The sequence below is a fragment of the Lepidochelys kempii genome, chromosome 1 (genome assembly GCF_965140285.1).
Source record: "Lepidochelys kempii isolate rLepKem1 chromosome 1, rLepKem1.hap1, whole genome shotgun sequence".
Lineage (NCBI taxonomy): Eukaryota > Metazoa > Chordata > Testudines > Cheloniidae > Lepidochelys > Lepidochelys kempii.
This window is the reverse complement of record NC_136380.1, coordinates 242939672-242967395: the sequence shown is the minus strand read 5'-3', so window position 1 is coordinate 242967395 and position 27724 is coordinate 242939672. Positions and strand designations below refer to the sequence as shown.

At 41.6% G+C, this 27724-nt stretch overlaps 1 protein-coding gene across 18 annotated transcripts in view; it reads left to right on the top strand.

Annotated features, from left to right (window-relative positions):
* ERC1 (ELKS/RAB6-interacting/CAST family member 1) overlaps positions 1-27724 on the top strand; it is a 552070-nt gene that overhangs the window by 86773 nt on the left and 437573 nt on the right. For 10 of the 18 annotated variants that reach the window (XM_073320483.2, XM_073320533.2, XM_073320524.2 and 7 more), the window contains one exon: positions 25090-25506. In XM_073320483.2, the coding sequence (XP_073176584.1) occupies positions 25090-25506 (417 nt within the window). Of the gene's footprint in view, positions 1-18255; positions 18286-21518; positions 21905-25089; positions 25507-27724 lie in introns of those variants that run through there. The other 8 variants (XR_012155892.1, XR_012155894.1, XM_073320517.2 and 5 more) reach the window with 2 other exon arrangements.

The window sequence follows — 27724 nt, the reverse complement described above, 5'->3', positions numbered from 1 at the left end:
AATAAATGAAAGGGAGTTCCATTCTTTGTTCCTTCTCTAACAGGGACACACATTATGGACACATCAGGAACAGGTTAGAGAGCCTGTCTAAACCATCTGTAGATGCAGGCCACCACATAAATGCCACATAAACATCTTATGGTCTTCAGTTACAAGACTGGCTTGTATGGCATTCCTGCCTGTTATTACAGTAATCCACAATGCAGATATTAATGAACAATAAATCATTAATTCAGTACATAAGCAAGGAATTGTTTGTTCATCACCTCTCTGTAAGGAAGCCCTCAAGTGATGGACATAATGTCATCCCTATGTGATAATCCCACTGACTCTGTGCCTTCTAGGAGTCAGCAACTGCCTGGCAGACTTCATGAGCAAACATGCAGTAACCAATAACAAATGGTTGTTGTGGAGGTATTTTGCAGAGCTGATACTCAATCAGCAGATCTTTTTTGCCACCAAGGACAACACGAAATACTCAAAGCTTTGCTCCAGAAGAGTCATGAGCCCAGGTTCATTGTCAAATGCATTTCTACTACTTTGTACGCTCAGCCTCCTATATGATTGTTCACTGATTCCCTGGATTCCCAGAGTGATATCCAAGGTTAGATGGGACAAAGCCACATTGGTCCTTATAGCTCCTTATGGCCCAAGGCATTTTGGCTGTTAGACCTATTGCAGGTGTCCATTTGGCCTCCCATCTATTTTCCAGCCTGTCTAGACATGATATCTCAGAATCATGGTCAGATATTGCACCCAGACCTGGCATCATTGCATTAGATGGCATGGGATGATGGAGAGACTGCTCCCTACAGGTACAGGAAGTTTTCATGCAGAACAGAAACCGTACACAAGGAAGACCAACTCCTCAAAATGGAAAAGTTTCTCCATATGATCAGTCCAAGACCATCTGGACCCAGTAGAGGTTCCATTACAGAAGATCCTTGACTACATGCTGCACTTGAAGCATGCTGGCCTAGTATTTAGCACTCTGAAGCTCCACCTTGCAGTGATGTCAGCATGTCATGTTGTGATGCAGTTTGTCAAATGTTGCGCTCTTGACTTAGCGGTAGGGGGAATGCCAAGTTTGGGAGAAGAGTGTTTCAGTCACTGTTTAACTCATCTTGAAACTCCTCAGTCACACCATCTGATGAGGATACTGATTGTCAGGAACCTACTGTGGGATCCATACTGACACATACTCAAAGAAAGAAAGAATGGTTGCTTACATATAGTAACTGTGGTTATTCAAGATGATGTTGTTTTGTGTGGATCCCATAGCCCACTCTCTGTCCTTGCTTTTCACAGTCCTTGGCAACCACTAGCCTTCAATGGTGAGGGAAGGTTTGGGTTTCCCTGCCCTTTTATGCCCTTGCATTGGAGCATTAGGAGGCACAGGGCACGCATGTGGCCCCGATGGACACTGCTATTCTAAATACTCTAATTTGTCCAAGCTGCTTTCCTCTGATTACCCAAGGTAATCAACATTTAGCAAAGGGAAAATTCATAAGTTGAGAAAACAAAGATAAACTAATACTCCTTGCCTGGCTGTTACTTACAAGTTTGAAATAAGAGAGACTTGTTCAGAAAGATTTGGAGAACATGTTTTGATGTCCAATCCCTCTTAGTCCCAAGAGCGAACGGCCACAGAAAACAAAAACCAAAAACAATCCCGCCCCCCCCCCCCCGATTTTAAAGTATCTTTTGTCCCCATTGGTTCCTTTGGTCAGGTGCCAACCAGCTTACCTGAATTTCTTAACCACTTACAGGTAAGGAGGAATTTAGGCTCTCTGTTCCTCTCCCACTGTCTCTACCATCTACTCCTTCCTTCGCTCTCTAAATGCTGTTCCATCAGCTAAGAACAACATTGCTTACAAAGGGCTTGTCTACACTGGCAAGTTTGGTCGCCAAAAATTGCCTTTTGGCAACAAAACAGGAAGAGCATACACACTACAATGGGACTTTTGTCGCAAAAAACGCCTAGTTTTGGCAACAAAAAACTTCCACCCCTACAAGAGACTTTTGTCTTTTCCCCTCCCTTTATTGTTGACAAAGAGCCAGTGTAGATGCTGCTGAGTGTTTTGTCCACAGAACTGGCTTCCGCCAGTATTCCACAATGCCAGTCCTGATTGCTCTGCTCAGTGTTTTGATCTTTACTGCCCTGAAGGCATGCGCCCCTCCCCTTTCAAAGCTCCGGGAAGTATGTGTGTGCTGCTCCATTTGGGAAACAAAGAGCAAATCATTGGAATGCTCATGTTCTGCCCTGCACTAGAAACACAGCAGCAGGCAGACTGCTGCTGCAGTGGGAGGGGGACAGACTGCAGTGCTGCTTTGCCACTCCTCAGCACGGAGAGCTCACAGAGCTCCTCATGATGCTGCTCTCGGCAGCTGAAGGGGCTGTGGAAGAACTTGGAGAGAATCCCAAGATATGCAGCGATCAGCTCTTCTTTCCCACAACACTGCTCTGTGAGATACATACCCACGGTGCATTGTTTATACCCTGTTGATGATAGTGTCCCCAATGTGAACTTTATCTGTCGACAGCGGGAGCAAGCGTGAACGCTCTTGGGCGATTTTTGTTTTGTCGACTTTTGAGTGTCAACATAAGTTTTGTGAACAAAACTTGGTAGTGTAGACAAGCCCAAAGTGTCCACAGAGCAGTACACATTATGCCTTCAATCTCTTCTCATGCAGATTCCTATTCCAGCTCTGGAGGGAGGACGCTAGTCTGTATTACAGGATTTCAGCACAGTAGGGCATGGCTTCTAAGCCTGGCTAGGCATCTTAGGGGAAGAATTGGCTTGGAGACTGGATTTAGCAGTAAAATGCACTCAGAAGCAGGAAACTGATGATACGTTTTATCTGCTGTGCTTTTTTCAGTGGTTTGTGCTTTTTTATCAGAAGCTCTGAATTTGATTGAATAGAGTTTCAATTTTTCAAGACTTTTTTTCAATTAAGTATTTTTAGGTGGAGTTAAAATAAATCTATAGTTTGCTGCTTTTCTGGAACAGTTGTTAAACTTGAATCCTAGGACAACTCTGACATTTGATGCTCATGTGCAAATAAAGAAATTGTTAATCTGGTGTTTTACTTTTAAATACCAGTAGAATTGCAGGGAGAAAACAGTGTTGACTTGCTAATTAGTAATGATACAGATCCTTTCATATTGAGATTACTGATTCAAATCCAAGCCAGTCAGTAGTGACCAAAAGTTTGCTCTCTAGTTTGATGCTCTGTGTCTGGTTCCCAAGGGAAGAGTCCCTATGATCAGAAACACTCCTTAGTTGATACGCTTGTTAGAAGGCTAAGCGGAATCCAAGAACTGAATAAATATACAGTAAAACCTGCTTTAGTGACTAGCTCTGAAGAGAGACCACCTGTGACGAGCGACTACTTGCAGAGGCTATGGAATACCGCCACTCTGATGTGCAAACAGTTGAAGAGAGATGACCTCTTACAAGTGACCACTTTTGCTAACTCCCGTGAGTGGTCGCTCTTGGCAGGTTTTACTGTAGACTGAACTACTCTTTCACCCTTGTGTAGATCAGAAGTTTTGGTTATATTTAACATTGATCTCTCTAACATGACTTGAACATGTCCTGTGCCCTAATGCAAAGATCCCTCAATAGTTTTTAAGCCATGCTACAAGTTGTCCTATATAGATATCTTAGGGTCCCCCTTACGGTTAACCACAAATAAGATGAATTGTGCCAGCAAAGTTACGTTAGTGCCCATATGGCTGGCAGTCATTAGTGTATTACAGTAAATAAAACAATGTAGTCCTCCATGGGCTATTTATATTGCCTTAGTACACTACAAACGTGGCCTCTCTAGCCATTTACCTAATCTCTGCTGTTTAGGAATCAGCCTGGCTAGAAGCCATCTACCTGCATAAATTTCCTAACACTTACATACGAGTCCAGCTGGAAGCTGTTTCCCTAACTGACTAACTTGTTTGGTGACTGATCAGCAAATCGGTTCCTGATTGAGGTGTACTGTATCTATTTATATATTACATAGTCTTGATTTACCAAATTAAGCTTCATCACTATATATGCCCCACTACAGCCTGTCTCTTTTAGGGGTTTGCATTAGTGTAACTAAATCAATATAGTTACATGGGTGCAATTTTTATCAATGTAGATGAGGTCATAATAGCTCTGGTGTAGGACTATCAGTATAATTCAGTTATTTGGAGCAGGTCTATAAATGATCTTATCTGCTCTAGATCTACACTATCTGATGACCTGAGTTACAAGATAGATTTCACCTACTCAGTGGCAGATGTTAAGACTCAAATTGCCTTTTGGGCGAAGACATCTGTATATAGGACCTTGGGAAGAATCAAATCAAATGGAATATCCAGTCATCTCACGAGGCTGGACGTTAACAAGACTAGAGACTAGTGTTTTGAGAAAATCAAAGGTCAAAGGTGGCCTCGTATAAAGCTAAGGACAATAATATATCCAGGAGGGCAGTCATGCATTGTTTATTTTATGAGGAAATGAATCTCATTATGAGAGACGGTGTCCATTTAGTATTCTTGTGCTGAAACAACCATGACATGTAGGGTAATTGTGGTAAGGCAAGAAGATACCTCCCTTCACAGTGAGTCCTCAGCCAATTCATGACTGCATCCAAGATTCATGGAGCCAAAGGCCTCAAGACCAGTTTGGGAAGATATTATTCAGTATTTATATTGCAATAGCACCGAAGAGGCCCAATCGCAGACCAAGATCCCAGTGTGCTAGGTACTGTATTCACACAGAACAAAGATGGTCCCTGCCCCAGAGATCTTAAAGTCTAACTAAAATGCATTCTGACCTACTCCAGGAGGTAAAGATTAATGAGGATGCCACCCAAACCTTGGTCCAGAGATAGAGGTAATTGGACACTGCCAATGCCAGAGTGTAGTAAAGGACTTTCTAGCCAAGCTCTCTCCCCCTGATAAGAGACCATCTAAGGGTTCTCTACTGATATCTCAGGCTGGGGCTTTTAGGGGCAAAATAGGTCCATCTGGGTCCATTTGAATTTTGTGCACTACAGGGGAGTAGAACTTCTGGGAAGCCCATTCTTGTACCCTGGGCCAGTATCTTTCTTAAGGGACCCGTGTGGAGTTTGGAGACAATAAGCACAGACTCTTTTAGAGCTGGGAGATGGCTAGTGACAGTATTTTGGAACAAACTTTCAGTCCAATTTCATTCCCCACTCTGATACAGGATTATAGGGATGAACTCCTAGAATTGAAATGAATAAAATCAGCCAGTTTCCCTTGCATACCGTTGCAAAGTGCAGCACTGCAGATTAATCCATCAAAGACTAGGCCACTGACATGCTGATTCTTTTGGGCATGCACATGTATGTGCACACACACAAAGGAGGAATTTTTCTCCTTGCAAGCAGAAGGCCAGCTGCCCAAATCAGAGTCAGAGGCTCAAATAGTAAAATATATTTTAAAAAACAAAACACTGTGCCTTCCCCTCCTGCCCCGCCAAACAGATTCTTTCAGCTAGTGCATACTGAGTTTTGTGAAACTATGCTTACAATTAGGGCTGTCAATCGCAGTTAACTCTCGTGATTAACTCAAAAAAAATCACGATAAAAAAATTATGATTAATCGTAGTTTTAATCTCACTGTTAAACGAATACTAATTGTAATTTATTAAATATTTTTGGATTTTTTCTACATTTTAAAATATTGATTTCAATTATAACACAATATACAAAATTGACAGTGCTCACTTTATATTATTTTTATTACAAATATCTGTACTGTAAAAATGGCGAGGTGAATGTATGAGATGAATTAAAAAATATGAAGTACTGTCGTGCAATCTCTCTATTGTGTAAGTGCAACTTACAAATGTAGGGTTTTTTGGTACATAACTGCACTCAAAAACAAAACAATGTAAAACTTCAGAGTGTACAAGTCCACTCAGTCCTACTTCTTGTTCAGCCACTTGCTAAGACAAACAAGTTTGTTTACTTTTACAGGACATAATGCTGCCCGCTTCTTATTTAAAGTGTCACCTGAAAGCGAGAACAGGCATTTACATGGCACTTTTATAGCCAGTATTGCAAGGTATTTATGTGCCAGTTGTGCTAAACATCCACATGCCCCTTCATGCTTCGGCCACCATTCCAGAGGACGTGCTTCCATCCTGATGATGCTTGTTAAAACAATAATGCGTTAATTAAATTTGTGACTGAACTACTTAGGGGAGAATTGTATGTCTCCTGTTCTGTTTTACCTGCATTCTGTCATATATTTTATGTTATAGCAGTCTCAGATGATGACCCAGCACATGTTGTTCATTTTAAGAACTCTTTCACTGCAGATTTGACAAAACACACAGAAGGTACCCGTGACGGGTTGGATCACAGAAAACCCCTTGGGAATTGCCAGCTGATGTGCTGAGACTCCCCTTAGCCTGTTTCCCCTGGCAGCCTGGGACTTCAGTGCCCTGCCTGGTTTGAGCCAGACCCAGTAGCCTACTGCAAACCCAGACCCACGTCTGTACCATGTGCCCCAACAGCTGCAGGCTTAACTGAAAACCGCTTAAGAAGTGTTCCAGTCTCCAACACTCAGATGCCCAACTCCCAATGGTGTCCAAACCCCAAATACTTGTACAGCTTATACAGGATAAACTCATACATTTTTCACCCTCTATAACACTGATAGAGAGATATGCACAGCTGTTTGCCCCCCTGCCCCCAGGTATTAATACATACTCTGGGTTAATTAAAAGTAAAAAGTGATTTTATTAAATGTAAAAAGTAGGATTTAAGTGGTTCCAAGTAATGACAGACAGAACAAAGTGAATTACCAAGCAAAATAAAACACGCAAGTCTAAGCCTAGTACAGTAAGAAAACTGAATACAGATAAAACTTCACCCTCAGATGTTTCAGTAAGCTTCTATCACAGACTGGACGCCTGCCTAGTCTGGGCACAATCCTTTCCCCTGGTACAGCCCTTGTTCCAGGTCAGGTGGTTGCTAGGGGATTTCTCATGATTGCAGCCCCCTTTGTTCTGTTCCACCCCTTATATATCTTTTGCGTAAGGTGGGGATCCTTTGTCCCTCTCTGATTCTCACCCCTCCTTCTAAATGGAAAAGTACCAGGTTAAAGATGGATTCCAGTTCAGATGACATGATCACATGTCACTGTAAGAGTTCAAGCCCTCATTTCCTTCCAGCCTGACTCACAGGAAGGCCTGCAAGCAAACAGAGCCATCCATAGTCAGTTGTCCTGGTTGATGGGAGCCATCAAGATTCCAAACCACCATTAATGGCCCACACTTTGCATAGCTACAATAGGACCTCAAAGTTATATTTCATATTTCTAGTTTCAGATACAAGAGTAATACATTTATACAGATAGGATGACCACACTCAGTAGATTATAAGCTTTGTAATAATACCTTACAAGAGATCTTTTGCATGAAGCATATTCCAGTTACATTATATTCACTCATTAGCACATTTTCATAAAATCATATAGAGTGCAATGTCACAATACCAATGTGAGATTTCTAAAGATAGCTACAGCACTCGACCCAAGGTTTAAGAATCTGAAGTGCCTTCTAAAATCTGAGAGGGATGAGGTACAGAGCATGCTTTCAGAAGTCTTAAAAGAGCAACACACTGATGTGGAAACTACAGAACCTGAACCACCAAAAAAGAAAATCAACCTTTCTGCTGGTGACATCTCACTCAGATGATGAAAATGAATATGCATAGGTCTGCACTGCTTTGGATCGTTATTAGCATGGACGCATGTCCTCTGGAATGGTGGTTAAAGCATGAAGGGACATATGAATCTTTAGTGCATCTGGCACATAAATATCTTGCAACTCCGGCTACAACAGTGCCATGGAAATGCCTGTTCTCACTTTCAGGTGATACTTCAATAAGAAGAAGGCAGCATTATCTCCTGCAAATGTAAACATATTTGTTTGAGCGGTTGGCTAAACAAGAAGTAGAACTGAGTGGACTTGTAGGTTCTAAAGTTTTACATTGCTTTATTTTTGAATACAGTTTTTTTACATAATTCTACATTTGTAAGTTCAACTTTCATGATAAAGAGATTGCACTACAGTACTTGTATTAGGTGAATTGAAAAATACTATTTTTTGGTTTTTTTACAGTGCAAATATTTGTAATCAAAAATAAAAAGTGAACACTGTACACTTTGTATTCTGTGTTGTAATTTAAATCAGTATATTTGAAAATGTAGAAAAATATCCAAAATTATTTAAATAAATGGTATTCTATTCTTGTTTGAGTGCAGTTAATCACGATTAATTTTTTTAATTGCTTGACCGCCCTACTGAAAATGTCTGACAACTGCCCTGAGCAAGCTATAGCTGTATATCCCTTCTCCTACTCTCTGAGAAGTTGTCATGGAGGGATGGGGGTTTCTTGTCTCTCCTAAAAGCTGTGGGTTGTGATGCTCTAACTGTTGGGCTAATGTTTCCAGTTGCCACTGTGGGTGACCACACCCTAATATCCAGGTTATATAACCAGGTTCTGTTGCCCATTACCATCCCCCTCATCATCCTTTCCACCTTATTCCTCCAGTATCTGGCCATAGAGCGATGAGATGGACAGCAACCCAGATATGAAAGAACAAGCAGACAATAAGAGGCCTGTTGGCCCACCATTTTTCTTTATTTCTTCCTCCACTGGCCTCTCATTTCAGAAGGCCAGAAAGTTTCTCAGTGTGCGCCAGTCCAGATTGAACCTGTTATCACTACTTGAAGCAAAATGTTGCCATCTCCCCTGATGGTCAGGGACTTGGTGGTGATTTTAACTGAGGGAGATATTTTTACTTGAAAGAATGGTCTCCTCCTTGCACATGCCTTTCATAGGCAACTAAGATAATGCAGGAATCACTTCAACACCTTTTTTTTTGGCATGAAAACTCTGAGGTGACATCAGGACAACCCCAATCAAACAACAAAATGCCTATGATTGGTCATTCACACCTTGAGTTCCTCTCGGTGCTTTCACAAGCAATGCTAACCTGCGCAGATGTTGGTCACTGGACTTTGTCCAGAAGGGGACTACTCTGTTGAGCAATGCAAAAATGACAGGAATAACTTTGTTCCATTATCAATCTCAAACAACCCATGAGAATGCTAGGGAATAAATCATCTCCCTGGCCTTTCAGCTGGCCAGTGGCACATTCCACTTCACCCACTGCAGATGTTGGAGGTTAGTCCAACTGTCTTCTACATGGCTGCATTAAATATGACTTCATAACCCAGGGCAATAGTGGCTGTGCTGGGCCCCCAGAATGAAAATATGAATAAAGATTCTATTAATATCCTTATTTTTGTAATGGAATAGGATTGTTGCTTGTCTGCTCCTGATCAATCAAGACTTTCTGATCACCCTCACATCAAACACTCCACCAGTGAGTGACTCAAGGAACACTCATGAAATCCAGGAAAAGCTTGGTTCTGATATGGCAGCTCTTTGAGGCATTTGTGCTATATGTGTAGCCAGTTTGCTAAATTAAATTGGTTGGTTTGGAAGCAGCTTACCTTTCAGACCCACATTAGAAAAATTAACAATGTGGCTTTTACATACTTGGAGAATTAGGGGGTAGGTCCCAAGAATTTGGGGATTTCCAGGTTGGGATTGTAGAAGTTTTGAGAGCTTGATTTCTCCTCTCTCAATCTCCATTGGGATCCAGGAGGTCTTTCAGAGTGTAGTGTGCAATCATAGACAATTCCTTGCAGTTTGGAATGGTGTTGGGAACCTGCCTTAAGCTCAATATCGTAGACATATCCAGAGCTCTTTGATAGTGTATCAACAGGACTATTTTCAGGTTGTGCCCATGTCTATTTGTGGCTATCGCTGGCTGTTCCAAAAGTAAAGCCATTTCACCCCAGAAACTTTCAAAATGGATAACACATTGTGTCACGCTGTCCTATGCTCCACTCCCGCTGACTGTCAAGGCTCCTTCCACCAAGGCTCAAGGCACATCTTCAGCCTTCTACTGCAACATCCCAATATCTGAAGTCTGCAGTGCTGCTTTGTGGAGCAACCAGCTCATGTTTGTCAAGCATTATGCAATGGACTTGGCTGCTGGATCAGTTGCAAGGTTCAAGTACTCGCGTCTGTTTGATGCAGCTGATATATCTCATGCTTACCAATCACCTACAATGGGATTCACACTGACACATACTTGAAGAAAGAACTGTTACTTACCCTACAATAACTATGGATCTTCAAGATATAGTCAGTGTGGATCTTAAGATCTACCCTACATCTCTGCTTTTGGAGTCCTCAGGTAACAGGGCTTCTGATTGTGAGGGATCTGAGTGAGGGTTGGGGACATGCCACCATTTAAGCTCTAGTATGGGAGTATGAGATGACACAGGACACATGCATGGTGGCCCCAGTAGACATTGCTATTCAAAAGATCCAAGCTTGTGCACATGAGGTGCACACTCACCTACAGTGGGATCCAAACTGACTACAACATCTGAAAAGAAACCACAGTTTACTGTAGTGTAAGTAACCGTTCTTTTTTCCCTGTGTTCACATCTCTCATCTGGGATTATAGGCTAAACCTTCTGGCCAGCAGATGGAGCTAGATAGAAGTACTGGCCATTTATCATCTTATTCTGGGAATCTCATAGCTGTCTCAGCATGGAAAACGATCCAAGATCGCTGTCATTCCCTGGGAGCAGAAAGAGAGTGAGTGACTAAGTATTAACTTTCCTCCCTTTTTTTTTTTTTTTTTTTAAAGAAGCAGACACTATAGTGTTTAACACTGTTTTTCAGCAGCTGTTGCCTCTTTCTTGTGTGAAGACTAGAAATTCTCCAAACATAAATGGAAGTCAAACCACAGGTAGTCCCATACCAGATTTGAATTTGAGAGAGAGCAGTCCTGAAGATTCTGAAGGTTGAGTCCTTGTAGCTGAGCAGGGCTCGATGATTTCTGCCACTAGTCTGGGAGCTCTCAAAAACTTTACTGTAGGGGTTCAGATTCCTGCAAGACTGCATCTGGTACTATGGTGATGAGCATGCTTCAGTAGAGACATCTGAGGGGCACAGGCCCACTATCCAAACCAAAAAGCCTTTAATAAATTCAAATATGTTGTGCAGAAGAGCAGTGGAAAGATGTTTTTTTCCTATGCCTTTTGTAAAAAAAGAGCTGTGCAGCAGTGAATCTTTCCACTAGCGAGATTATGAAGAGTGTAGTGTTCTGCAACCGTTGCAGGGACAGGCAATCTCTAGAAATGGTGTATCTCCTAATTTACTTCTTCCATGGACATTAGTCCCCTGAGTCCTTCAGTAATATAACTCCAAAAATCCGAATAAAATACTAATTCTTGTGGCACAGAAGAATCTGATTCTCCCAGTTAACTTTCTTCAAATTAAATTCTGTGTGCACTTGAGAAAAATATCCTTTCCCAAGTACCGTTACTGTGTTTGATTCTCTGGACTGGTTATTTGGCTGTTGAAAAATGGTATCTAAGGAAGGGTTACGCAATCTGTTCTTGAAGACTAGGCATACTTACACTTCTGTGTCCCACATTTATAGGATCTGGACCTTCTTTCAAAATCGGTTCATAAAAAGGAAGATTAATCCTGAAAAGGTTATGGTCAGCCAAATTCTTTTTTATTGGACAGGATCATCAAAGACCTCGAGCTGAGCATCCTCCAAGCAAACTAAGCAGAAATTGTGAAGTGGCTTAGACATAAACTTCAGGGTTAAATGAAGAACCCTGTTCAGATGTTATAAAGTTCCCAGGATTGGCAAGTATTGTCAGATTCAAGAAAGGATCCTTTGTTCCCTTGTGGAAACTTAACTTCATATGCAGGCTTTATTCGAACTTCTGCCTTGAGCCGCTTATCTATCAATTCTGCATGATTATCACTGTTCACCCAGACATACTAGTGAACTACAAGCTCTCTCAGCTAGAGACGTTTGTCCTTAAGTCCACATGAACAAATAATTTCAAGAAAAATTAAAGAATTTTTCTGAAGTTAAATTCATAATTTCATCTGAGCCAGGAAGTTGTTTTTGTTGTTGTTCTAGGCTAGAAACTCCTAAACATTGTTGAGATGTTGCAGTTCTGAAAGTGTATTTGAATAGGACTGAATGGTTTAGGAAGTTAGCTTGCTTTATTTGGTATCTCAAAGAATGTGTGGTATCCAAAATTTTACTTGCTTTGTGGAGGATTGTCCCTCCTTAGGTGGAGAATGTACTGAGATTCAGGGACGCTTACAAGAGCAAAGGCTTTAATGTTCTCAAAGGGGGAGGGGGGAACCCCTTTAGCAAAAATGGGTGGTACTTTGATAAAGATTAAGGCTCAATTAGACCTATATAGAACTACAACACGGAACACTGTGTTTGTACATATTTGTTATACAGAAAAATTACATTGAAAGAATCTTATTAGGGTTGCAAATTTGAGCACTCAAAAGGTAGGAATGACAGAATTAAGGTTGCCTCACAACTTGTAAGCATGCATTAGAATAAAGTCTTTAATTATGCAATCATATACTTTTTTTTAAAGGGCCTCTTCCTCATTCAGTACACACAGATGGTGCTCAGTTAATTAGCAGCTAGTCAGTATTTTAATTTCTCCTTATTTAGTATGTGGCTCTGTCAAGGTTCCTTCCCCACTCTGAACTCTAGGGTACAGATGTGGGGACCTGCATGAAAACTTCCTAAACTTACTTTTACCAGCTTAGGTTAAAACTTCCCCAAGGTACAAACTATTTTACCTTTTGCCCTTGGACTTTATCGCTGCCACCACCAAATGTCTAACAGGTATATAACTGGGAAAGAGCCTGTCTGCAAACGTCTTTCCCCCCAAAATCCTCCCACACCTACACCCCCTTTCCTGGGGAAGGTCTGATAAAAATTCTCACCAATTTGCATAGGTGAACACAGCCCCAAACCCTTGGATCATAAGAACAATGAAAAAGCATTCAGATTCTTAGAAGAAGAATTTTAATAGAAGAAAAAGTAAAAAGAATCACCTCTGTAAAATCAGGGTGGTAAATACCTTATAGGGTAATCAGATTCAAAACATAGAGAATCCCTCTAGGCAAAACCTTAAGTTAGAAAAAGACACAAAAACAGGAATCTACATCCCATTCAGCACAGCTTATTTTCTCAGTCATTTAAAGAAATCAGAATCTAACGCATATCTAGCTAGATTACTTACTAAGTTCTAAGACTCCGTTCCTGTTCTGTCCCCGGCAAAAGCATCGCATAGACAGAGAGAGAGAGGCTTTGTTTCTCCCTCCCCCCAGCTTTTGAAAGTATCTTGTCTCCTCATTGGTCATTTTGGTCAGGTGCCAGCAAGGTTATCCTAGCTTCTTAACCCTTTACAGGTGAAAGGGTTTTTCCTCTGGCCAGGAGGGATTTTAAAGGTGTTTACCCTTCCCTTTATATTTATGACAGGCTCTATGCCGTATTTTCTGAACATTATTCAAATCCTGCTCTGATAGAACTATTAATTTCCTCACAGGCTTTTCTACAATGCTCCTCACTATAGTCTGAGTACTTCACAAATATTAATAAATTTATCATCACAACACTGTGTGAGGTGAAGGAGTTGTATCCCCATTTTACAGTTGGGGGAACTGCAGCATGGCGATTAAGGTCAAAAGTTTTCTTTCATTTTGGGTGCCCAACTTGAGAGTCTTAGAACCAGATTTTTCAGAGTATATAGAACTTTATATGTTCAAAGCACAGCTCCTGTAGATTTCAGTTGCAGCTATGGTTGCTCAGCACTTCTGCAAATTAGATCCCATCTTATCAGGTTGGGCACCCAGAAAATGAAGAACACACAGTTAATGACAACCTACAAATAGTTTTGTTTTAGTGACTTGCCTAATATCCCATTGGAACTCTGTGGCAGAAGAATGGATAAAATCCAGTTCTCCAAGACAGCCTTCAGCTGCCTTAACCGTGAGACCATCCTTTCTTGTTTTGTAGTCCACTGCCTCATTTAATACACCTTCCAACTTCTATAACAAATAAGGTAGGATCCTACAGACAACAGCCTTCTTCATTCCACAATCTCGATCCACCACCAGAACAGGTCCATCACATGCACTAAATGAGACCAGGTCCTCTGGGAAACCATTTTTCTGTGATTTTGAAATTAAAAACTGCATCCCATAGATGCATGGGGTTTCATAAATATTTTCTGACATCATAGGAGTGATGAGACTCAGAAATCTTGGGTTCAATTTCATGCTTTGGAGAAGAATGTGGTCTAGTGGGCACAGATTTCTCTGTCCTTTCACTCCAAACTTGACCATATTTGCACTGCCACTCCAACCTGTCCCTGTGTCAATTCTGTGTCTTCCCCACCCCATCTTTTTTTCTCACAGTCCCATTCTCCTGGCTACTCAGTCACTGTCTCCAGTCCTCAGGCTTCTCATCCCAATCTCCTTGTCCAGCCAGTCCTAGTCTCCCACTTCGAGCTCACTATCCAAGGCCAAACTCTGTCTTTCCTGCTCCCACACCCAGTCCCACTCTCTTTGCTCAATTAGATCCAGTCCTCCCTTGAGCTTGACATCCAATCTGTCTCTCTCTTCTCCACCCTCCAGCTGGCTCCCAGTCCTTTTCTCTCCCTATGGGTTCTTCATTCAATCTTAGTCTCCTCCACCACCTGCCTGGTTCATTGTTCCAGTCTCTTTGCCCAGCTACTTCTAGTTCTCTCTCAGCATCTAGCTCATCAGATCTTTCTCCCTTGTCCCCATTCCCTCCCCCCCCATCAATTCCTAGTCCCAGTCTTCTTGTCCATGCAGACCCAGTCTGCCCCCCCCCCTTCCTATAGCTTCTTGTCCAGTCTCAGTGTTCTCACCCTCAGCCAACTGGGTTCACAGTCTTCTTACCATCCAGTTTCCCTCACCATCTCCCAGTTGCAGCTTCTCCATCCAACCACTCCAAACCTCCCACTACCCTGGCTCCAAGTCCCAGTCTTCTTGCCCAGTTAGTCCCTGTCAGAGTTTTATCTCCCTCCTCTAGTCCCAGACTCCTTGTTCCAATCTACTCCTTTCTCTTCTTCCTGGTCTAGCTTTTGTCACCTCTACATTCGAATCAGGTGGCTTTCTCTTCCTTGTTGTCTTGGTGCCAGCAGACAGGATCATTGAGAGCACAGGAGAGAATGGCTTTCTGCTCTCAGTTCCAGTGCCTGGACCCAGTCTGGCCCAGAGCAGCCATTACAGGGAAATTCCAGCTTCAGCCTTATGAACCTGGGCCTGAGGGAGCATGCTCAATTCCTGTATGGGGATGCAGGGCCGGCTCCAGCTTTTTTGCCACCCCAAGCGGCAAAGAAAAAAAAAGAAAAAGAAAAACCTGATTGAGCTTCCGCCAAAAAGGAAGAGAGGGAATGGAGGACTCGCCACCGAATTTCCTCCAAAGACCCGGACATGCTGCCCCAATAACGCAGGGAGTGCCGCCCCTTTCTATTGCCCGCCCCAGGCACCTGCTTCCTTCGCTGGTGCCTGGAGCCGGCCCTGTGGGGATGGCACATGCACAGCTTGGTCAGTGCTAGGAGCTATGAGAGACTGCAGCACTCTCAGTGATGATGGAATCTTTGGAGACTGTAGTTGCTAAAAATCCAAGTGTCTACTAAGTATGTAGTAACTGTTTTTTTTAAAGGTGCATAAATTGGCCAAACCTATTCATACAGTTTAATTTTCATAGGGATGGAAAAATGCACATCCTTGACGCAAAGGCACCCCCCCTGCCAAATTTCAGATTCCTGATCCAAAGCATGGGGTCACTAGAGCTGTTCAAAGAAAAGGTCTCAATTTTTTAACATGGGCAGAACAATGTATTTTTCCCACTCAACTGAACTGTTTCGACTAAAATTTTCCAAAAAACTTCAGCTGGAGGCAGACACCTGGCATGTGCAATTGCAGCCCAATTTCACATTTGCAAAGTTACAAGCAAATAAAAACAGGGTCTTATAACAAGAATTTTAAGGCAACCTTAATAATAGTGCTACCAGCCCTGCCTTGGGGGGTGTGTGTGTGTGTGTGTGTGTGTACACATACAAAAAATTACATTAAAAGTATTTGGTTGCAAAGTAAAGCGCTCAGAAGTTGGGAAATGCCAGAATTGAGGTTGTCTGTATATACTAAATTCGCTCCCTTGTCCACGTGCGTTGTTATATAATTTTGTGATCATATACTCTTTTTTTTTTCCTACAGCCCTGTTCTTCTCCCCTCCCCCATTATTCAGTGAACAGGGACAACACTCAGTTAATAAGCAGGTATCAATATGTTGATTTATCCTCATTGATTTGCAGACAGAATTATTCATTTGCTCATGGAGTTTTCTGTGATGATGATCACTATAGTATGAGTGCTTTACAAACAATGATTTTGTTTTCACAAAACCTCTGAGGTGAGTGTGTAGTATTAATCTTCAGTTTAAATGTGGGGAATTAGAGGTGCAGAGATTAAGGTCAAAAGTGTTTGCTAATTTTGAGTGCATAATTTCAGTTGCCTAGGGTTTGATTTTTTTCAGAGTATTTAGCATTTTATAGCAGATTATATGTTCAAAGCCCAGCTCCCAGTGACTTCAGATGCAGCTGTGCGAGTGTTCATTCTTAGAAATTGAAGAACACACAATTAGTGACCACCTGTGGAAAGTTTTGGTTTAATTGACTTGTCAAGCATCACTCTCTGGCAGAGGTAGGGAAAGAATCCAACTCTCCAGGGTAACGTTCAGCTGCCTTTACCATAAGACCATTCTTTGTTTTCGTGCCATCCCTTATATATTCACTATACATCATCTAACTTCCGCAATAAATGAGGTCTTACAGTCAAGAGCCTCATTCACTACATAACCCTGATTCATTCCCAGAGCACAGTTCATCGTGTGCTCTGTAAGAGGCAAGGGACCTATGGAAAATCATATGTGATTATCTTATTAAGGACTGTATTATAATGCATATTGACAAGAGGGCCCAATTAAGGTTGCCCAGGCAACTTTAATTCTGTAACTCACTAACTTTGTGTGCTTGATTTTGAACTGTTAATGTTCTTATAATGTAGTTTTTGTGAGTGATTTCTGAGGTTTTTAAAAAAGCAAACTGAAATAACCTGAATTCTATCATGTGGAAGCATACTGAACCTTACATGGGTCATCAGCAGGGTTAGAACCTTTAGATCCAGATCACAGCACTCTGAGCTAACTGAGTGACTGATAGCAGTAGTCAGTTGTCATCCTCTATGTGGTTCCTCCACTAGAGGAGGTTGACACACAACACTTTACCAATAATTTTCACAGGTATTTGCTGATTGCAGAGGAATGCAACTTGGATTTAATTCCAGGTTCTGGAGCAAGTGTGCTCTAAAGGGCATACATGCTTCTTCCCTATTTCTCCCTGAGCCTGACCCTGTCTGCCTATATCTTCTCCAGCCTATCCCTGTGTCAGTTCTTGTCTCCCTTTCCTTTGCCCCCAGACCTCGTCTGATCTTTAGCCTCCCCTCCCCTTCTTCTGGCTCCCTGTCCGTGTTCCTGCCTCTCTTCCCCCCCAGTTCCTTGTCACAGCTCCTAGTCTTCCCTCACAGACACCTTATCATAACTTACTTGTTCACCCCCTACTTCATGCCTCTAGCTTGGTTCAGCTCCTTACCCCTGTGCAATTCAGTCAATCACATCCTTCTCTTTTATGGTATTGGGATACCAGCAACAGGAACATTTAGAACACACGAGACATTTTCCCTGTCCCTCAGTTCCTGTGCCTGGCAGCACAGTAACCCACCCCTCACCCATCATGAGCCTCAATTGCGGGGAAAATCCTGCTTAGTTCCTGCATCTCTGGGTCGGAGCATGCTCAGTACAGATAAAAATCTTCGGAGAATTTAGCTGCCAAATTCTAACCAGTCTATACTGAGCATGTATGCATTTAGATTTTTTTGAAAGGCTTATTTCTTGGCCCGATTTTAAAGGTTTTTTCATATTTTTGCACAACACAGAGTACTTGTCATCCTATGCTGTGTAATGCAACAGAAGGTATGGACCCACTTTAGGCCATAGATAGAAGAGCTGTTTTATCATATGGCTCAGATTATTCCAGTTGCCAGTGAAAGTGTGTATACTACCTTTTAAATTATGTAATGCCACCAAGAACACGAGTTTGCAAACATCTTTCCAAGGTCCACTCTGCTTGGTATAGGAGAGATACCTGTTGGTAGTTGAGAGACACTCACACTCCATAGAAGGCATGATATTTTTTTTATTTCTCCTTACAGGTTGCCTTGGTAAGCCTTTGTATCCATCACGTAAGTGAATTGTTTTGTCCCTCCTGAAACCAAAGTTTCCCTGTTTTGTCCCCCCTGAAACTGAAAGCATCCAGTTCTGCGCAGAATGGAAGTTTAGGTTCAAGTCACAAGTCCAATCTTATTTCATAAAATATACTTGAAATTTCACCTGTATCAGTAGATTTAAAGCTGTTCCATGCACCCACCACTGGCACAGAAGATACTTCATCACAACTCTTGATGTTTTTAGTTAAAAAATTAATCTGTTCAGGGAAATCTGTCTATAATAGCTTACCAAGAAATTAATCGAATAGAATCACATTTTAGATTTTATGTTTTCAGAAAGTCCTAGTGTTGAGGTTTCTCTTAGTAGAGTGAGAGTAGATACCTTTAGAAATTCAGACATGGAATGGTAGCTGGTACTGGCTAGCTTAGAGTTATAAAAATAACTTTCCTTTGACTACTCTAGCATATTAGAGTGTTTGTGACTTCTGCCAGGAAGAACAAATTAATATATAACTTAGAAGCCCAGTGACCTGCTGAAAGTGTATTATGGTACAAAAGTGGTAGCCAAACAGAATTTTCAGGAAGCAGTTACTGGATCTGACAGCACTCAATTAAAATTTATTTGTTCTGCAGACTTTAAATTCTAAGAGTCAGATGTCTACATCTCAGTCTTGGTTTCTTTTGGACTACAGCACTATCAATTTGTTTACTCCTGTCTGTTCTTTTTTAGGATTTAAATTTACAGTGGGTGCTTTTTTCTAGTTTCTTGTGGATGTGTGGTTGCTTCATGACACCCCCTTAAACCAGATGAGTCATTCATGAGAGTCTGGTTCAGCAGACAGACGTACTACCAACAATCTTAAGCTCTTTATCTATAGAATTTGTTTACCTCCTTGCTCTTCTGCTGTCTCAGAGATAAATCAGTGTAAGGTTTTTTAAATATACAAGTTAATTCGTTTGGCTCCCACTTAAATTAAATCCTGTTAGAATCATAGCTTTGCTTCCGAGCTAAGCTACACACTATAAAAATCACTTTGTCATTTCCATACAAATAAGGATTCTGGTGCCCCTGAGCCATCTTACAGTCAGCATGTAGTGTTTTTGGAATCAGCAAGTTCTGTTTCATCAGGGCCCTGCTGGACATCTGACATTAGCCCTTTTGTCAGTTTCTCTGCATGGGCTGCAGCTGAATGTCAGCAGGGACTCCCTTCAGATAGACAGGCTTTTGCCTTGAGTATGCATTCAGCAGAATCTGTATCTCAGAAATGTTGCCAAAATGAGAACACTTTGAGAACGAGAGAGAGAGAAAGACTTCCTTATTTTCTCTCATGATTTGCAATTGAGTTTTGCTTTAGTGGCCCTGGTTTCTCCTAATATTTGGAGCATGGTTGCTGCCCAGCTTTGTGTAGCTCATCCTTTTCCTGACATTTGGAATACTCTCATTTCAGGGAAGACTTATAAAGATAGCTTTTTAGAGAGGACTTTTAGTTTTCATATGTGCTGAGATGCTGGCAGGAAAAGCAAATTCATGATCTCATGTAGATTCTGCCAATTTCTGTGACTACTAAGCAGCTGAGATAGGGAGAACTTGTGGTGGAATCCCTCTACTGGTAATGCTTATCTCCCTGTAAGACACCATACAGTCATTCCAACTTCTGTTCTCAGAGGCTTTCTTTAACCTTGTGTAACGGGGTTGGGGCACCTCCTTGTGGCCATGTCTGGGGATTAACTCCTTTCTAGTCTGATGCCCCCTTTCTGTTGGTTGCTCACACTGCATTCCCCCTCACTCTCCAGGACTCTCAGTGCTCCTTCTTTGTGATTCAGCTCTTTGGAAGATCGATGCCCCTGAAGGGTAGGCCTATACAATGAAGTCCCACTGGATCACCTGTTTGTATGCTGTTCCAGACAGTCTTTCACTCCAAGGCTAGGTCCTGTGCCACTTTCCCAGCAGCTGGGAGGAAACCTGGAGTCGCCCACTACTATGTACTCCAGCCTAGGGACCCTATATCCAGCAACTATAGTCTGCTTGCTCCCAGACTCTGTTGTTGTTTCACTGGACTCCTTCCTTGCTCCCTTTTTTGTCTTCTGTTCCACCACCCTTGGTTTGCTGACCCTCCCAGGGGACTACTTCCCCTATTTGACATCATGGCAGACACTGTAGCCCTGAACAAACCTCCCTTCTCTCAGGGAGCAACTACAGACTACTTCCCCTGCAGCCCCTTTCTGTTCTCAGCTTCATCCTTTTATACAAGCCTAGCTTGCTCCCTTCCAGGTGAACTTCATCTTCCATTAGGCATTTTTGATTCCAGGCTGTGCTCCAAGTGCAGCATAAGAGGTTAATTGACCGAATTTAACCTGCTGTGTCTTGTGTGGGGTGGACATCCCATCACACCTTGATAAACCTAGTTTGCTATCATTTATATAGTATTTTTCTGTCCATTTTCCTTTTTCCCTTTAAGCTTTCTGTGCTCTATTGATCATAAAGGTACATGTACAAGCTACAGAGAGTACAAAGGTAACTCAGTCTTTCCCAGTACTTAGCATTTTGCATCTAGAGAGTTCATAGAGAGTAGCTTGGTCATTGAACAGAGCCGCAGAGAACCACAAAAAACTTGTGTGTCATCCTGGTGATGTACTGGCATCTACATGTCATTAATCTGTCACAGTAAATAATTAGTTGTGTCATATATTGACAGTCATCATGACACAGTATTATGTAACATTGGCATGGTTTTCCCCTTGCTGCTGGGATAGGCAAGGAACTCCTTCCTCCCTTCTGGCTGCTAAAAAGGAAGTCTTCCTCCTCATCTTCTTGACTGCTGGGAGGGGAAGGGGTGTGTCGCCTCTTTCTACCTTGACCTGACCTGGCTGCTGAGACAGAAGGAAGAAGATGTCTGTTGCTCTCTTTCTATTTTAGTCACACTTTCCTTCAACAGGAGGGAAGTCAAATTAGGGCTTGCCACACCACCAGTTCATTTATCTCAGTGCTTTTGGAACTGCATTGAATACACTGAGCAACATAGTATGCTTTTGTGATAGTGCTTTTCTTTCTACAGGATTTTGATCAGACCCAGAGGTTCAGAGTTTTGTATGCCAGCACATCAAGAACTGAATGAGTTATATCAGCTTTGAGTTGACTATCCCGCTAAGACTTGCAGGGTAATCACTTGCATTTCATCTCAAAGATTCTCTCTCTACCTTTTCATCTGCAGAGGGCTAACTCACTAAAGAGGGAATTCTTCATGTTCAGTGACATCTAAAGACACTGTCAAGTACTGTAGGTTTCAATTTTTGCCTACTCTTAAAATTGAGATTTGTTAACAATATGTTAAAAACTACAGCATCTTCTTCATGGAAACTGAAAGTATTGAGTGTTAAAAATATTAAAGGCATTACAAAAATAGTCTTACATTTATTTTGAGATCATGTGAGACACTTGCAATGAGCTCTTTCAAGCTTGTGTGAGGTTTCAAATGAATTCAGGATCTGAAACTAGGCTTAGCTTTTCAGTGGCCAATATTAGGTGGATTTATAAATAATATGTTCCCTTTCTTTCCCAGGGAATTGCAGTGATTAAAGAATGCAGGCAGAGAAGTGGATGAGAAACAGTGGTAAAACTCAGTTTATGAGGGAAGTGAGTATGTCCTATTTAAAATTTAGAAGAACAGTATGCCCACCCAAAGAACCACCTTATAGTTCATACCAATAGGGCACTGTTCCATTGGTATCAAAAACAGAAAAGCAGCCTATTAGCCAGCAGACAAAAGAACTCTAGAGAGCAATAATATACTGGGAAGAAGACCGTATCAATTTTCCTGCATCTTAATTTACTGCTACACTGCATACTATCTTTTTTTTTCTTCATTTAAGTAGTTCAGAGTACGTAATTGTAAGCAGTAATTCATAAACCTATTGCTGATCTCTTATTTGCAAACTATTTAGCTCTTCTTTCTTCCTAGGAAACATACTTTGACTACATTTGCAAGTTACTGACCCTTCCACAGGGTACAGCATAACTCTGTTGTCCTCACCCATGAATCTGAAATGACAGGAATCCCATAAGTGCTGCTTCTATTAGCATCAACATTTTTCTCTTTAACTATTACCCTATTTGAACTACTTAAAATAGCTTTCAGTTTCTCAGCTCAGATGTTGATTGTTTGCATCTGTGGAAAATCATTCATGCTGAATTTGGGGAGATGTTTCCCTGGGGTACAGCTTTGCCTGAGACATGATCCTACATCAATTAGATTATAAAAATTCAAGTCTAGGAAGTTTGTTGTGGTGACTTCTTTTTAGTTAGGGTTATAAATAGCCTAAGACTGATTCTGTGGCAGTACAGGAAGCCACTCTGCTGTTCTAATGCATGTGGCGGCAATTCAGAGGAAGCTGCTTCTCCTGCCTTCCTGGAGGGAGGAAAGTGACAGAGTGGGGGCGAGGTCAGTGTAGATACATGTGAAATATGGATGTTAAGCAGACCATGCTCTGTGGTTGAAATGGGATGAGTATAGTTTCCCAAATAAAGATAAGTTCCATTTTGGTGTATAGACTGGCTACCTTAGGTATTTGCACTGAGCTTAGTGGAGCACTTTCCAATTGTTTGGTGCAAATTCTCTTGTTAGCAGTGCAGCCCCATTGGTATTGCAGTGGTGTAAATTAGGAGAATGTGAATGCATGAAATTTGTTTTTACAATTTAGTCTGCATGGATGAGTTGGATAAACTGTAGTAGTTTGGCTGCCCGCCTTCCTCCTCATTCACATAACATGCTTGCTGTTGCTCTTCTGAGCTTTAAAGTGTGGAGGTGTAATGACATTTTTGTCTGGAATGCAGCTTGGAGAAGTGACACTGGCAATTGTTTCAAAGAAGATTGAAAGCTAAAAGTGCTTTACAATTCCAGGTTGTGGTGTGCTCAGCGCATAAGTTTTCTTCCATTTTGCAAGTAAATGAGTGGGTAGAAATTCAGATTATCACATACACTTTACCTTACAGCACACAACAAATAATGATCCATATTCAGGAATACACCTCTGTGAGAGATCCAGAACCATCATTATAACTTAAGTACTATTTTCTGCTGAACTGAAACAGCAACTGTCAAGTATCATAAAATTACGAATAGAAGAAAAGGTCAAATAAGTCTCAAAAGCTTGAGATAACTCCCTTTGGGGGGGGGGGGGAGATCCCAAATAACGGGGTTTGGAGTGTTTGAGCTCTCACATAGTGAGGAAAGTAGTACCGAAATAGTTGTTTACAGCCCCACAAACTGCCTTCATACATCAGTACCTACAATACCAGTAGCTGTTAAAACTACAAAGATAGACTAAATTCATGTGTTTATGAAGTAGCAAATATCTCTTACTCCCTGTTCCCTTTTTCATAGGAATATGCAACAAACAAATTACTGGAGGAATCCTACAGTCTCCTTGATTACATCTCCTGTGCATTATACATCTTGCAGTGAAACTCACTTTCTGTATTTAACTTTCAAATAGAAGGTCCCTTCCCGGAGTGGTTTATTTGGATTTTATTTAGATTATAAACTGCTGGGCTATTTTGCCTTCTGTACATCAGCCAGCCAAGAGATGACTCTTATGAAACCTGTCATTTCTAGTGCTTACACTATTGCTACCACTGGTTGCATCTGTGCTGTTTTTGGAAGTTGCTGTAATATAGGCACTTATTTTTCTAGTGTCGAATTCAATTCAGCTGGCCTGTTCAATGGCAAACTGAATGTTGTCAGTCCCTTTGCCTTTCCCAAGAAAAGAGGATAGTTTTGTGGTTGTCTCAGATTTGTCAGTCAGACCTCCTTTCTATTTTTACATCTTCTACAAACTTCCTGTCTTGCCTGGATATTATTTCATTCAGTGCCTTGTTTTTTTCTCTGTAAATGGAAATAATGCTTACCAGCTCACAGAGCAGATACATCTACACAGCAAAACAAAAAAACAACTATGAACCCCATGGAAGCAAGTCTCAGAGCTCGACTTGGATTCATGGTACTCACACTATGGGGCTAAAAATTACAGTGTAGACTTTCCCACTTGGGCTGGAGCCTGGACTCTGAGATATAGCTCCCTCACTGGATTTCAGAGCCCAGAACATCTACACTGCTATTTTTAGCCCCATAGCAGGAGTCCTACAAGCCTGAATCAGACCAGGCTTTGAGATTCTCTACCGTGTGTGTGTGTGTGTGTATAGCTGCATTGTAATAGAGCGAATTGTTCTGCAGTCCTATGCTGACATCTTTTTAATAATAATGATTATTGAGGGATGGGAAACAAAATGTAGAACTAACTTTTTTAAATAATTTGATATTGCTTGTTCAAGATCTACCACAGTGTTTCCTCCGTCACTCTATTAGAATGTCAGCACTAACAACCAGTGTCTCTTTACTCCTTGTTTGTTTGCTGATGTCCACAAGGAATTGCTCTACTTCTTGGACCTTTGATGCTGAAATGAGATGAACTGAGAATAACAGATTAGCAAAGTGTTCACTTATACTTTTCAGTATACTAATTTTTCCTGGTAATACTCTTCCATTCTGGACATTGACTTGCACAGGTGGGTGGAGATAGGGGAATTACATGTAAGAGGATCTTTCTCCGTCATTCAGGGCCTTACAATTTGCAGCTCAATAATTCCCCAACCCCACACCCCCAAAGTTGGGGAAATTATAGTTATCTGCTGTCAAAAATGTTGAGTGTTGGCAGCTTTTGTGTATTCCTTCTGACTGATCGGTCAAGAGGATTCAAGCAGCCCATGTATTTACAATTTTTCACTAAGGAAGGGAATTCACTGATTTAGTTTTCTGCTTCCAGCACATGCAGATGACGATCCAGGCTCTCCAGGATGAGCTTCGGATCCAGCGGGACCTGAACCAGCTGTTCCAGCAGGACAGCAGCAGTAGAGCCAGTGAACCATTTGTGGCAGAGCTGACAGAGGAGAACTTCCAACGGCTTCATGCAGAGCATGAGCGCCAAGCCAAGGAACTTTTCCTGCTGCGCAAAACCTTAGAAGAGATGGAACTGCGCATTGAGACTCAGAAGCAGACCTTAAATGCCCGTGATGAGTCCATCAAAAAACTGCTGGAGATGTTGCAGAGTAAAGGACTGTCTTCAAAAGCCACAGAGGAGGATCATGAGCGGACAAGACGGTTGGCTGAAGCAGAGATGCATGTCCACCACCTGGAGAGCCTGCTGGAACAGAAGGAGAAGGAAAACAATATGCTGAGAGAGGTGAGTGACTCAGACATTAGTTTATCTCAAAAATAATTCATTCCATGAGCGATCTTCCTGTCCCTGCTTTCCAGCGTTAATCTCTGCTAATTCATGCTTGTATACCTTCCATTCCTTTTCTGATATTCACCCTTTCACCACTGTGGGATCAGCATTTCCCATCATGGATAGGCTGCAGATTAAAAAATAATCTGATGGGGTTTGTCCCCTAAATTAAAACCTCTCAGTGGTTTCTCTTGTTTGTTTTTGTGTCCTGTCCCCCCGCCCCGTCCCCTCCCAGCTCTTGTTTGCCTTTACTCCCCACATGAAGCTGTGGAAGTTCACTATCACAGGAATGTAACGTTCATTCAACTTTTTTTTTTTTTTTTTTTAAATTGAGAGCAAACATCTACCTGTATTTGGGAAAGCACTGAGAGAAATCTTGGCAGCATTAATGGATGATCACTCTACAGTTTCCATGGAAACAGTTGACTTGCTGTGAAAGGTTTTTGTGATAAAAACATTAGCTACCTCAGATGCACAGCCAAAAAAGGTTATTTAAAGGAACACAGTTGCAAAAATTTATAACAAAACAGTACTTAGATATGTATTCTATATTGTGGACATATGATGACAAGCATTCTTAAGTATAAATCACCCACAACCAGTTATAATGAAATCTATACTAGTCCTTTAAACAGTACTTATCTATCTTAGAGAAATACATGAAAATCAGCAATGTGCATCCCTCAGTCTGCAGCCAGCGTCATTAAATTTCTTGTCACTGTATTTCCCCTATTACCTGTAGATAATGTAACAGGTAACTCTGAAAATGCTGGCATTTTCCTGTTGATACATGGATTCAACAAAGGCAAAGTTTTCCAAAAAGTTAGGGTTGCAGAATTATCATGATGGCACATAAAAATTTGGTAACTGAACATACAGTGACAAAGCTCTGTCCTTGCCTCCGTGGGTCCCATGTTTTCTGGTGGATTTCGCTAGCCTCAGAGGCTCACTGTGACCCTCCACATAACCCTTCTTTCTCTAGAGACAAGGGTCACAGTCTACTGAGCCATTTTCATCATATGCCAGCGAGGGAGGTAAGGAGAAGTTATCCTTCCTTCCACAGTCTCTGTTGTCTCCCAGTCTCAGTGATTAATCAGGGGGCAAAGGTGGGGGTGGAGCCCAGGCCCACCCTCTACTCCAGGCTCCAGCCCAGGGATCCTAACAGTATCAGCTAAGGTAGTTGCCCTTTTAGAAACATGACATGTACAATTCCCTGGGCTACTTCCCCCACAGCAGCCCTCACTTCCTCAAGCTCCACTTCACCCTTACCTCAGGGCCTCCTTCCTTGTGCTTGATATGGTGTATACTACTCAGCCTCTCCAATAGCACAACTTCCTTCCACAGCTCCTGACATGCACACCCACCTGCCTGACTGGGAGGCTTTTAACTAGTTTCAGCCAGCCCCTGATTGGCTTCAGGTGTCCCAATCAACCTACCCTTCTCCCTGCCTTCTGGAAAGTTCTTAATTGGCCGCAGGTGTCTTAATTGACCGGGAGCAGCTTCCATTTCACTTAACCTGGTCTTATTGGGATTTGTTTAGCCTGGAGCTAATATATCTATCTCCCACTACTTTTCTATAGCCATCTGGCCTTGCCCCATCACAATACATATAGCTAGGTTCATAATCTCAAATCAATGAAGGCTACACTCAGAAGGACCTCAAGACTTCTGGAATATGCTGCTCAAATAGTTTCACTTTTGTTTCTACTGCCTGTCCCTCCCTTCTCACAATTCTCTCCAGACTTCTTCTCCTTGTCCAGATCTATTCCGCTCTCAACAATCTTCTATTCATTGAACTTTTTGAAACTTTGCACTTTTAGAGAGAGGTAAGGGAGTGACTCAGTATACACAAATTTGCATATGGACAATAGGGTTGAGGTCTGTTATTTCTCATCTCTCTATATTATTTATTTAAAAACATTTTTGCTGTTAACAAGCATGTCATCTCTGGAGACAGAAATCCACAGTTTGAGAACTGCAAAATTAAGCATCTCTTAATTTTAATTATTATTCTAGACTGAGCACTGAGTCCTATTGGGTAGATAGAAAGATTAACCTAAATAATCTATACAGAAAATTGGGTCCCTAATCCATGAACTATTGGAACTTATTTACAAAATTTTTCTTAAACATTACATGAGTATATTGTCTCATACTATAGAATTAGAATTTA